This window comes from Metopolophium dirhodum, chromosome 5, assembly GCF_019925205.1.
Source record: "Metopolophium dirhodum isolate CAU chromosome 5, ASM1992520v1, whole genome shotgun sequence".
NCBI classification, from domain to species: Eukaryota; Metazoa; Arthropoda; class Insecta; order Hemiptera; family Aphididae; genus Metopolophium; species Metopolophium dirhodum.
The window spans coordinates 28,586,194-28,601,039 of NC_083564.1; the positions used below are offsets into that span (position 1 = coordinate 28,586,194).

General features: G+C 28.0%; 1 protein-coding gene across 2 annotated transcripts in view; it reads right to left on the bottom strand.

Moving 5' to 3' along the window:
• LOC132944311 (alkaline phosphatase-like) overlaps window positions 1–14,846 on the bottom strand; it is a 279,149-nt gene that overhangs the window by 62,718 nt on the left and 201,585 nt on the right. For both annotated transcript variants that reach the window (XM_061013591.1, XM_061013592.1), the window contains exons 6-8: window positions 12,640–12,847; window positions 8,365–8,505; window positions 5,901–6,095 (exon numbers count right to left, since the gene is read on the bottom strand). In XM_061013591.1, the coding sequence (XP_060869574.1) occupies window positions 5,901–6,095; window positions 8,365–8,505; window positions 12,640–12,847 (544 nt within the window). The remainder of the gene's footprint in view (window positions 1–5,900; window positions 6,096–8,364; window positions 8,506–12,639; window positions 12,848–14,846) is intronic.

Here is a 14,846-nt window from a genome sequence, read left to right on the forward strand (position 1 = left end):
AAGACCTAGTCCTACCAAGTATATTACAACTATTGAAGTGACCTATGGCGAATTATTTATATTATACTAATATTTGATTTGGAATTGTAAATGCATTAAATTAAAATTGTAAACATAAAAAAAAGTTGTTTATACCTAATATTAAATTAGTTCAGAGTTATATTTATTAGGTATTATATAATGTTAACTTGTTGAAAATATTATTTAAATTTATGTTGGTATTGTATTTCCAGATTTGTAATAAATTGTAATTTTAATACCACTGTACAATTAGTGTTATATTATGTGTAAAATTAATTTTTATCTTGATTCTTCGGGACTATAAAAAAAGTTAAAATGTTAAATTTTCACAGACCCTAGTGTTATGTACTTGTCAAACTTCTTTATTCGATGTGCATGTGCCTAAATGATATTTTATATGTATAAGAAGAGGTACAATATTTGATTTGTTCAAAAAAAAAAAAATTATTATTAAAAATATTAAATCCTCATAGGTATTCTGGTATTTACATGTTTATAGTATCCATATGGTAAACAGTAGAAAATATAAATATTAAATGTATAATAATAATTAACACATTATTTTGTATTAGTTAAATCTACCAAAGCTATACACAGTTATATGTATATTATTAAAATATGTATAAAAAAAAAATTAAGTTAATTTATTGTTAATATTATGGTCCATTATATCATAATTTGTACATTTATTATTAATTGTTATTGTATACATTTATCATTGAAATACAGATTTTTAATAATTTTAGAAGTTTTATTATCAGTAATCTAGTTGTTGCAACTGTAGTACAGACTGTCTAATTGAGTAACAAAAACAGGATTTTATTTGTGACATAAATTAACAGTAAGTTACTGCTACTATTTATTTTGTAAATACACATACTGGTAACACTGTATTTTCTTTATGATAGACAGTTGTAATGATCACGGTCTTAGAGTGATAAACCATGGACAACTTATGGACTAAAATAATTCTGTATTTCCGTATGTTACTCTATGGTGTGTTGTAGTCGGCATAGAATAGAGATTAAATCGTGATCAAATCTACAAACAGAAGCAGTCCAATTAGCTAGGTATACGTATACCCAATAATATGATCGTCTGTTATTGTATGTAGGTATTACCAGCTATCAGGTACAAAGATAATCACCGCTATATCTTGGGTCGAACGATATCGAATTTATTACTTATAACTTCTGGTCTTTATAATTGATAATAATTATTACGACCAATGACCAGTGCCGCAATCACCTTCGTGGGGTAAAACTGTGTGACTCCCTGAAAAATCGGCATAATAAAATACATTTAGGGGCTCTAAGTACTTTATGAACTGATTTGAAAAGTGTAATATCTTTTAACCCTGGGAAATAAAAATCCTAGTAGAGATAATATCTACTGACGAGGTATAACACATTTACACACAATAACTACCTCCCAAAACCACCCAACTTTGAGGAACAATATCTCATCAACGGATTAACGAAAAATGAAAATTTGAACGTAATAATTAATGAAAAAAATAGTTTTATTCAATTATGAAATTTTAAGTATAGGTTACCATTTGAAAATCAAAAGTTGATGGTGGTTTACCTAATAAATATAAGGGTGAAAAATATAAAAAAAATATTCAATTCTAGAACAGCGTAAATCTACAATTTTGAAAAAAAAAAATTTTGAAAAAAGTCAATACTTTTTCAAATAATAAGTGTTGTTTGATAAAAGAATCACCCTGTATATATATTTTTTTTTATTTATCAGAATATATTAAAAAATCAGTTAAATTGAATATTATATATTATGTTATATAAGCTTTGCAGTTTTATAAAATTTGTGATAGTTACAGTGATGGTAAATAATTTATGAAATTCAAACTGGCAATTTTTCTATACTTGATAATATTTAAAAATAATGTATTTTTATGACTTTTTAGTATTTATGGTCTTAGCTGGATGTTAACACATTCAATTAGTAATTTTTTTAAATTTAAAAAAAGATTGAACATTTAACTTTTATTCATTTTTTTGTTGTTGGAATATTGGTTACCAAATTTACGTTAGCATAACCATCTCTAAATGTAAAATAATATAATGTTGCAATTATGTGCGTCTAAAAACGTAAGCGTTCACAAAATTCTAGTTTGTGTTAAGTGCGTAGATATTTGTATTATAGACATAATATTATGCCATTCAACATGTGAGCGAAGTGTGAAGTCTACGAGGGCCAATTTATATCACTAACAATACACTACACTGCACGATAATGGATATAAATTTAAAGCTCATTGTTCATGAATTTCTAAACAACGTATAAATATTACATCTTAGCACGGTGCTAATGACGATTCGAGACTTTTATATAAGGTGTCCTCGTTAATATTACATCGTCGCGTTATAGTTAAAATATTGTGAACTCTGCGTTCGCTGTACGGTTTATTTGATTTCTTTTTTTTGCGTATAAAACACATATTCTATATTATAAACATCCATACAAAATAAAAATAAAAAAAAAAAACTATGAGAGATATGAGGATTTTATTTATTTTACTCTCCGTATAGCTATACATCCTTTGTGTCACGAAGGAATGAAAGACGATGAAACTGTCGTACGATTCTTACGTTGTTTTACGCCATCAGATCCTCTCAGATGTAAAATGTATACATTTATAAACTCGTTTATGTGTCACGACGGAAAATAGGAAATGAAAAACCAGTAAACATAAAAATAAACATTCAACTTTCGCATCGTTTTATAAAAGTGTAGAATGCAAATATATATGTACATGATAAATATTATAATATACCTACATATACCATTATAGTGCCCGTAAAAACCATATATATAAATATCATGATGTATGCATATTATACTCTTAAGGATGTACTTTTACGATAGCCATTATGCTTAGACATCCGTTCGTTAAAGTCGATGCAAAACATTCGAAATGGTATTATGACTCAATAGTACGATATTGTACCGTAGTATTAACTGGGAAACCATAATGTTGTTACGCGATATTGCTAGTTACGATGATGTTCTTGCTTTAAAAAAATATGTTGTTCACAGTCGAGTGTATCATAAAATATGCATTTAATTTGCTAGGTACCTTCTCTGTAAAATAACAAGTTTTCTGATTTCAACTAGATATGAAGTGTAAATCACCCATAGTGTAGTATGTAAATTCGGTAATTGTTTGTTATCGCTCCGTCACCAGACAATCCATCAGCAGTTTTTCATCCAAAAAAATATGAAATATTATAAATGTAGCATTCTACTAAATATTTTTCATCGGCGAGGAAAATTGACGAATTATAGATGTTATGTTTTTGGTTATAGTACATTAGAAAATTATCTAGTATCATGTCAATTCGTGTTGAGAATTTAATGAATTAAGAATATTATTATAATATTATAATCCAATATTTTAATTTATGTTTCTGTGGCGATATACAAAGCGTCACTCAAAATCGGTTAGAAAGAAAAGTTGAAAAGTTGTATCCGGTCACAAAACGTTAAAACTCAAAATGTTTGATCAATATTTCTTTTATTTCATTATTTCGAAGTCTTTAACGTGAAATATTTATTGAAAAATGAAAAACTTCTAAGGTTGAATTGTATTTTGTTATAGTATCGTCATGTTAATCCTTTCGTTCATAAACTTTTAACAATCTTTACTTTCGGAACCCCTTTCCCAGTAGGCTCAGGCGACAAAGACCTTGATACCTAATATTAGTAATACTTAGCAAACGCCATTAACAACAGAAATTCACGCTGAAATGCCGTCACTGGTGGTTCTTACCCCACACCTTTAAGCAGATTTTTTAAATGCAAATAAATAAACGTAATTGCTTATAATATTATTGTACCCTATAATGAAAATAATATATTACTTAGAAATTATAGAATTGTTGACATAAAAAAAAACTATTACGTCAGTTTTTTTGATTGGTCTCTATTTTATGTGTATTGTGTAGTGTCAAGCTTGGCTCATCGTTCAAACGTTATGTTAATATATTGTTAACAATTAATTTTAATGTTTTATTAACCACAATATTTTAAACTTGCATTACATTTTACAAAAAAAATGTGTAGGTATCTATACAAGTTAAAGACTATTAAATATTAAATATTAAATTTTTGAAAATGGTCAACAAATTACGATTAAAAGATGTTCCAAAAATCGAATTAATTATTTGTTTTTGTCTAAGTTTAATTATATAATATGAACTGTAAACAATGTACTATTATTGTTTAATTTAGTTTGAAAGTTTTGTTTACTGTATAAATTTTACTATATTTTGTATTATACAGTCTCAAGCGGAGCAATAACAAGCAAGTAAATTTATATTGCGTGCATGTAAAATAATATACATCTTATGTATGTCAACTTTTGATGTGTATTCGTTGTTATAATATTGTATTATATAAATTAGGTCTGTGACAAATATTTGTGTGTGAATACATCGACTTTTTCTTTGCTAGACGAATCATTCTTTTTACATTAAATATAATTTTTAAATTTCTTAAAACGAAGATATAACATAATTTTGGTGATTTCAAAGTTTTTACCATTGCCTATATTATTATTATTAATATTACCTATATATGATTGAAAAAAAAATATTACACTAATATTATGCTGTTTATACCACATTGTACGCTGTTACAATTGACATATTTTGACTTAGAAGTGTACAATAATATAATGTTTTGAGGGACGTAAGGCGTCGGTTGCGACGCGCACCGACGCCGGTTCAAAACTTCGGTCACGGACGGCATTTTTCTTCGGGCAAGTCACGGTGTCCGGAGAGAAGTGCCGCCATCCTCCACAACGGTATGGCAGATACCTACGGGTGCCTACTAAAAAATCTGCCAAACCAACAAACATACGTGTTTGAACCTACATTACCCTCCCTCACAGTTAAAAACCACCCAATGGCCTAAGTTGCCACGGGTTAATTAATAATAAAAAAATAAAATATAATGTTTTTGGAAACATTAATTGAACATACCGTACTACAATATTAGAAAAATAAATTAGAAAATATCGTTGAAAAAAGAGGCTAATCTAGTGTGATTTCACCAAATATTCTTTAAAACAAGGTAGTATTTGGGAATGTGTGTATTGATAAATTGTTTGAAAAAGCGATAATTTAATTTTGGTAATTTGTGTAATATACAAACTTTGAAAAACAAATTTTAAGTTACGACTTCAAAACAACAAAAGTCGTTAGAAAAGTGTCATGATTGTATCTAAATATTTATAAATAAAATCATAAAGATATGTCTTTTAACTGTTCTTTTAAATTCAATTTAGTCGTGTAAAGTTATTTTTTGGGTATTACAAATATATATTATTTTTTTCATACAGTATAAGCAATTTATTTGAACGTGGTATGATGTTGATTCGGTTTTAGTATGGTAGTAAAATGGTTTTTAGTGAAAGACAAGAAACTACTTTGAACTTCCGCACGGACACGTAAATACTATTTATTGGTAAGTCGAAAAAAATACTTTCATTTTTAGCTTGTAACTTTTTACTAACACTGTCACGGAAAGTTACACCGTCCTAACAACACTTATTTAATCTGATTAAATTGGAATGTTGAGTAGGAATTTTCGAATCTTCTTTAGAAAAGTTTAAATTGTTTTATAATTAATATTTTGAAATGTTTTATTCCATCGTTGAATAAATAAGATCAAAAACAAGTTATTCAAAAGTTGGAATAAGTTTGGAAAATAGTTTTATTAAATAGTGCAATCAATCGAACTGATGGAAGACATTTCGGTTGAGACTATTATTATTAAGTGACAAAAAATAAACAAGCCATCGAATATATTGCTTAGTGTAGCACAATATTGAGTAGGGATGAAATTGCACGTACCCAATATGTCGTTGCCTCGAGGGGTTGCCAATCCTCCCATTGTCATTACATGCGAATGATCCGCTGTGACAACGATGAGTGTATCCGACAAGTCTACCTTAGACATAATGGCTTCCAGCGTGGACTCCAGCACAAGCGTTTCCTCTAACGCCCTGTAAGGATTGTTGTAATGATGCGCGTGGTCGATGCGGCCACCTAAAAGATTTCCCGGGTAAAAAAAAAAAAAACAAGCGGTTACACACACTAATAAATTATTAATGGTTTTAAAATTTTTATTGATTTTAATTTGCCTGAGCTTATATTTTTTGTATGGCTATCGTGAGCTTGATTAGGATTTTGAAGTTATGGGGGCTCTAGCTCACTACACCAAAGTTTTAAAATAATATCATTGGGAACGGTATCTTCCTCCATTATAGCCCTTAAGATTCTTATTTCAAATTTTGCCTAAAATGATTACTGAACCTAATCATTTATATATAGAGATATTAAAAAACGGTATTATTTTGCTTGTATAATACCGTATTATACCGGTATTGTACCAGTATTATACCGTATAAAACTTGCACTACCTTAAATTATTGGAAATTGAAAACAGTTTATACAACTATTGTATATTATTATGCCCAATTTTAACAAGGCAAAATAATTTTAGAAAATCACAATTATACTAGAATTTTACTATTTTAGAGTAAATTAATATTTGAAGTCATATATTATACCAACCCTGATATAACTATTACCTAGTAACTAGAAATAATTTTACAGCTTACAGAAAATTATATTATTACATATCAAATTCAATTTCTAATAATATTGACTAAATTTTTTTATGGACAACCTGTATAAAAAAACTGTATACCACGTAATCAAAACAATCTCACGTCTTTATTTATGTACAAATAATAATGATATTATCAAACATAGTATTTCTTTCATTTAATATTGTGTAAATAATGCGATCTCCTTTGACTGAAGTCTGAAAACCTTTTTAAAATATCGATGCTTTTAATAACATTGTGTTCTCTTTTGATGTCTGAAATAGGACGTAAATCAATAGATGTATTTTGTATCACTTAAATACTTGAATACGTGTTTATCACATAAAGGACTGTTAACAGGTTGCTTAAATATACCTAATGTATGTTTAGATAATTTTTTGAACTGTCTAGGAGGTACCTTTATTGATAAATTTAAGTGGGGGTGGGAGATAAGACTCCCCCTTATACTATTTACATCAATGATTTAACTATGACCATGTTCGAACAATAATATTCTGTTAACGTTACAATAGTTTTGTAGCGATAAAAAAAAACGAGTATACAAGTAGTAGCTAATGGTTTTTTTTAACCATTATGTGAATAAAAAGATTATACATAAACTTAAATAGATATGTAATAACTAGTATGAAAATGTTACATAGTAAATTAGGTATAGTTTGTAACAAAAAGTATTACTTCGATTAAATATTTATATTGAAGTAAATTTAGTTTCAGTTTTTGAATTATTTGTCACTTGCATCAGATGACTTCAGTTAAATAAAAAAATGTATTTTATAAATGTACGATTTTTTGTAAACCAATTATTGTGTTCTTTATTTTATACACGTTTGGAACTTAAGTACCTATATGTACATCGATATGAAAATAATATATTTTTTTATCATGGTTATATTCACGTTGGAAGACTTTATAATAACCAATTTCTTGAAGTCTTGTCTAATTTGGATAAGTTATTGGTGTTATTTTCCTTAAGACTTTCTTCCTTGTGAGAAAGCTGGATGTCGGGATTATATCGGTAGTAAGAATTTAGTAATTTGACAGAATAAATTATATTTTTATATCGTAAGCTGAGTCACACACAAGTAATAATATGTGTGTACACAGATTACCTTTTTTTCCCATTAAACGCACACTTCAACGAAGTGAGAGCACTTATTTTATTTTTATGTTTTAACAAAATTAGGTTATAATGTAATTTAGAAAAAGAACAATTTATTTTTCGTTTAGTTTAGACATGGCATAAGCTGAATAATTAACACGTATCTATATACTTTAATTTTAAACGTATAGTGTTAGTTTTAAAATGAAAAAATCTATATTTTATTTTAGTTGGCTTTATTAATGTTTTAAATGAAAAACACATGTTTAGTATGGACATTATGTATTTAGTTAATTTAAACTTCCAGTGTCATGAATTTTGGTGTATTGTATTGTGATCCGTAATTTGAATGTAAATAATTATCAGAATATATGCAATTATACAAATAAATAATATTGTGTATTATTTAAAACTGTATAGATTATTTATGGCCCATATTTGCATTTCTATGGCTCTTGTTTGTATGGATTTGGAATAATTTGTGTTTGATTTAATTTGTTTGGAATGACTACAATAACAGTCATCACGACCGACGTGAGCACACCTACCCATTACTATGACATGTGAATCGTCAAAATGTACTCACTTTCTACAAACAGAAAAAATCCTTTGTTGTTCTTCTGGAGTATAGATAACGCTTTGACGGCCATCTCGCTTAGGGGTGGGTCGCCGTTTTGTCCTTTGTCTCGGTCCACCTCGAACTCCATGTGCGAATACGCAAACAAACCTAGGACACATATAAACATGATTTCTTTTATTTGACTTTGCTCAGCGGTTTTGTATCAAAGACATTATGTATTTCAACAGCCGATATTTTGGGCACGCGGCCAACCGAGGATCGTCACGAGACACCGGTTTCGCCACAATTCCTGTTTGTTTTTGAACTGTTTCCAAAAAGTTCCCTTCCAAAAGTACTAATGAAAAAAAAACCACCCCATTAAGATTCTCTCATGGTGTTAAATTTCACATGGTTCGTGGGAACAATGCAATATGTATTTTTATCTAAATTACTAAAAAGTTTTCTATTTCAACAGTTTCTTCAATATCGAGATTTCATTCATAACTTTAAAACATAGTGTACGATATAATTAAACAATTTAATGTAAGTCGACAAAAAAAATAAAATTAAAAAAAACCTAAGCTGATGAATTATTATCTGAATAATATAAGCTCCTGAAGGAAAAATAACAACAATATAAAATTGATAACAGAACCGTATAAAATATTCCTAATATTATATTTATATTTTTAACTACTAGAAAATCGAATGCGTACTAGTTTCAAATATTTCAATAATTTATCTGATGCAAATTATATTTTTAATTCCTAATTCAATAAAATGTATTGTCCAGACAGCGTGGATGAATATTATTTTACATATTTTGAATATTAGTTTTTTATGCCCTTTTATAGGTACACCACAAAATAAAAGCATCATAAATGGAAACTTCTTAGGAAAATTTAATAAGGGCAATCTTAAGTGAAGTGGTGTTACACAACTTGTGTATGGACTCATGAGCAATTACCGTATCGAAAAATAAGTATCGGTCAGTATGTAAGTACAATTATATGTTTGAGAAATCGTTTTAAGATATTATTATTTTTAATGGTCTCAACTGTACTACCTATTTTGGAAACTTTGTGCCACGTATGACAAAAAATATGAGAGAAAATTAAAAAAAAAAACATATTAAAAAATATATGAAGAAAAAATAACTTAAACTATAAATTGGCACGGATAATAATATAACCAGTAACCACTCTGTGGGTACACGTAGTTCACATAAGGACACGCTTATTATTATGTACATCAAACATTCATACATGACCCTATGTATGTATTTTGTATACATAACGTTGCACACGCATACGAATGCATGAAATACTAACCCACTTTAAACATTATTATACAGACCGTCCAATAAAATGTATATAATATTATGTTTCTTTATTGTCTGCACTAAAAATAAAATTTACTCTTACGAGTTATAATAACTTGATAGCAAAATGTCAGATTGAGATGGAAATGGAATAAACTAATATTTTTTTTCAACGTTCAAAGACTTTATCATTATACAAATATAATCAATGATATTCTAAAGTAATTAGTTATTGCTAACGACTAATATATAATAGGTACTTTTAAAACAATATTATTAAAAACTCAATTGTGTAATCTTAAAAAGAATAAAAACTTAAAAACAAAATCAATATAAATGAACTATAAGCATATGTGGTACTCGTTGCGTTTTCAATCTACTTGGTATTAATGCTAACCATTATTATTATTTTTTTTTTTAATTTTGAATAATATTCTAGATTTATTTATGACATGATTTGTTGACAAGAAAACATATTGAATTTTGAAAGATTTTTTGAATTTTAACTGTTTCAATATACGTTATAATCATTTAACAATATCAAAAATATTTTCAAATTATAATAATATGTCATATTATGTTATTAATTAGGCTATAATTATTTAATATCATTATGATGTAACGAGGTGAGTAAAAGAAAACTACTTCTTGATACTCTCAATACTATATTAGTTTTCAATATAATCAAATAATTGTATTTATTTGTTACTAAAAATGTATTATTATACGGTCTGGGATCGAGAAGTTCCATATATATTTATCTAGGAGAGGAAACCGATTGAAATGTGTGGGTTGATCGATAATGTATTTGTTGTTACAACAATGTTTATTATTATATTTTGGGTGTTAGTGTTCAAAAAGTTTCATGTTACGACATTCGGAAATCAAATCATTTTCGGTTTTTTCAATAGTTTATATATAATCGTAAACAAAAACTTACGACAACCGTCTATAAATGTCGGAAAGTGTGGTTTTAAGTTCTTTCAACCGATACAGAATCGTTTTTAAAATTGTATGTCATTGTTTACGAATTTAATATCACAATAATAATAAATTACTGCAGCAGTTGTCTATCCTGTGCCTGTAAGTGTGTATCCATGGAGATTTCCAACATCTCCAGTATTTTTATTTTGTCCGTATTTTTTTTACCAATTATTTATTTTTTAGTTTTACACCTGGGACAAAGTTGATGTTATATTGTCGAAAAAAAATAAATATTCTTATTCTTATTTTTAATGAGAGTAGAAGTAATGCGAGTCATTAGTACCAAAGGTTAAGTTTGTTCATGGTATGACTCTGTGAGTTACACGACTTCCGACCAATCTGCATTACATTTTCTAGCTGATGGGATTTGTATCTACTTTTATAATAAATATTTTATTTATTTATTGTACACAGTTTAGATTAAAATTTGTTAAAATAATGAATAATCCCGAGTAACACACCTGTAACCTAATCTTGTTATGATTTTCTAAGTATTACGGTTATTTATTATTTATGTACAGTGTACACACAAGATGAAATAAGACACCGTTAAGCTAGCTGTGTTGTCAGGTAAGTTTGTAATCGAGCATACCTACTTTGTTATTAAGTAGAACTCCGAATGGCATGTGATAAATTTGAATTCAATGACACATCATTATAAACAATTTTAGTGATAGAGATCAGTATTAATTTCTAAGTACAGTTTATATTATGATAAACATTTTCTTAATTTGACTGATTGATTTATTTTTTGCCAAAATATCGCATGTGAATAGGTTCGTAATTAAAAATAATATATAATTGTAGGCATTAAAAAATTTAAATGTGTATGAAAAATAATAATATTAACAATCATCATAAAAAGTTTAAAGTCTCAATGATTAATATTTTTGAATTACGACCAAATAACTAAAATCATTCAATGAAAAATTGTTGTTTTTCGTTTAAATATCTTGACACAATATTTTAATCTTCAAATTCTTCTACAAATTCTTCTACAAAAATTTGTGCCTACATAAATACATATTTTTGGTAGTTTAAATTTTTAAATTACCACGAAATATTTTGTATTATTTACAAGGTTAAACATTATATTTTACATATTTCCATTACATTTCACCTTGAATTAAATGCCATTGATCATGAACAAATTATACGATTGTACTAACCTACTACTTATACTGCTATACATAGTTTAAAAACATTCGAAATATTATCGTCAAAAACAAGGGTTGCGTTATTCGGCAAACATTAATCGCTTGTATCATATACACAAAATAGTAAAATATTCTACTAAAAATATTGATACCTAGTAAATAATACTATTTCATATAATATTAGTAGCTGTTATTAACTTATAAGTCAATACCGACGCACCATAAACCATCTGAATGGTATAAATAGGTTAAATTTAAATATTTTGAAAGTCTTGTTGTGTAAAATCAATTTTTTTTATCGCTTTTTATCTCGTTTTATCGAGGCCAGTCTATATGTGGTAAATGTACAGTTATACAACAGGCTAGCTGCCCAGTAGTGTGAAATAAGTAAAATCCGTTTTAAATTAAAATTAAATTGCAACTTTAATTATTATACCTACAAATGTATTGATTGTTACGCTTAAATCAGTTCTATAAAACAAAATTACACAATCAATTTATTCAAAAGAAAAAACAGCGTTCGATTCATTATATAAAATGGAACAAAATTTATTATTCCCTCTGCAATTTTGCTTCGTCGCGGGATTATAAAATATTGCATAGAAATATGAAATAAATTAAATAATTTTCGATCGTCTTTATAAGACATAGGTATATGTAACAAATTGGTTGATGCTACACGAGTGCCCTAGGCTGATGCCCCAGTGCTAAAATCTTAATTTCACTATTGCAATTGGCTATATTTATTCATTTCATATCTATTCTATACAACTATTATTGATTTAATGACATTTTTTTTAAAAGTGATTTCATTATTCCAATGATTATTCATAGACTTACCTAAAAGATAATCAACATTTTTCGCATCGATTTTGTCCAGCTGACTATTATTCCACACGTATTCGGCTTTAATGTTTCGTTTCTTTTTGTCTCTAATCCAATCGTCTATCAAATTCCGTCCGTCCAATCGTCTACCCTCGTCGGTGGGTTGTTCTGGATCTTGTGCTACTTTTGGTAACCAGTGTCTTCTGCCACCGCCCAATATTACCTTAAAGTCAAACCAAATTAACATTAATAGAATTGCAAACGTCTTAAAAGTCTATTACAATTCAAGCATCGGAATAAAACAGAAACAATTTATATGCATATTTTTAATGTATAATACCTATCTGTTTTCAAAGTATGTTTGCTTATATTTTTTTATAAAAAGAATACTATACAATATGTACAATGTATAGTAGGTAGGACAGGAACATAACTTTTATTTTTAATATAGAGAAAATATTTTTAAAAAGTCACGCGTTGTTTATCTGTTTTGTGCGATTTGAAAACGGAACTTAGTGCGTTATTAAGTATATTATCATAATACGATTTTTGAATCTTGGTTTATATTAAAATAACTCAACAAAATTATTTATTCATTTCATTTTTTCAATGTTTTATTTTTCTTATATAATAGGAATATTGGATGAAATGAATTAATGATTGAAAACGGATTTAATATAATATAATTCAAAAAAAGAATAATCTTTTTATGGTAACCAAAAATAAATGATTGAATGACAAATTTGAATAAAACTTTAAATAATCAGAGGTGCAGGATACCGGAATGTCGGGAGTTGTGCTGGTGGTATAGAAGTATAAAAAAATGCGTAGGAAAAGGACGGTAAAAGATAACGGGTAGATAAATATTATTATATACATATTAAGCAGTTATTTTTCTGGCGTTAAAATGTTTAAATATTTCTTTTGATTTAATAAAAAATATTGTTTGTTAAATACGGGTGCGTGTAAAATGTAACTATACCGCAAAAGGTCACACGTCGAACATGACGGGAAGTCATGATGGCCGGTATTCCATATGGTGCAATTGTATATGGATTATTACGCCTTAGATTGATGTAGGGTAATATTCTTATATACTACTGCTGGTTTTTGTGTAATTTATTATGTAAGTAGATAAGTGGTGTGTGTGTGTGTGTGTGTGTGTGTGTGTGTATTATCTATGTCTTTTATGTTAATAGTAAAGTTATTCTTTTCTTAAATAATTTTTCTTAACTATTGAGGGATGTCTATGTTGGATTGAGTTCAATGATCGACATTACGACTTTGCCATATTACGTGTTACTTGTATAATGATAGGTTTTTTTAGATGATCAACTTTACGTTGATGGTTTTAATTAATTTTGAGGATATGGGAGTTGACAAAGCAGTGTCAAAAAGCTGACTAATTAGCTCTCTAGCTGGTGCTTGTATGGTTTTTTTGTGCTCTTTAGGTCTTTTTAGTGTGTTTGGTTGAGAATGCAGGCCGTCCCTACCTTTTTTTATGTCAACTTGAGGACACTATTATCTGAAATGAAAGTCTTTTTGGCACGGTCAAAAATTAATATACAAATATAATATATGATATAAATATGTATGTAATATATTATGCATCATTTATATAATCAAAAATATATTGTGTGTAGTATTGTAAAGTATTAGATTAAAATTCAAAAACGCAATTCAAATAGGTACTTTAGAAAAACGTGCTTAGACAAAGTATTTTTTAATTAAAATTTTTTAAAGTATTATCTGTGTTTGCACAAAAATACTTTTATTAATGAGGAGGTACTCGAATCAAGTTTTCAAAATAAGTTGATGTATTATGTAAGTTATTACAGTATATTTTGAATAATTAAAAAAATATCTTTTACAAGACTGATAGTAATATATTATATACTAATATACTTACATAATGTATACTATTTTTTTTATTGGATTTACCCGTGGCAACATAGGCCATTGGGTGTGGGGGAGGGAACTGTAGGTTTTTAAATTGGGTAGGTTGGTACACGTGTGTGTTGTGTTTAGCAGACTTTCTAATGGGGCACCCGTAGGTTCCTGCCATGCCCCGGGTGGGGGGATGGTGGCACTTGTTCTCCGGACACCGTGACTTGCCCGAAGAAAAATGCCACCCACGGCCGAGGTATCGAACTCGGGTAGGCTGAGTTGCAGCCGATACCTTAGTCCACTCGGCAACTCCGCCTCCCCATAATGTATACTGT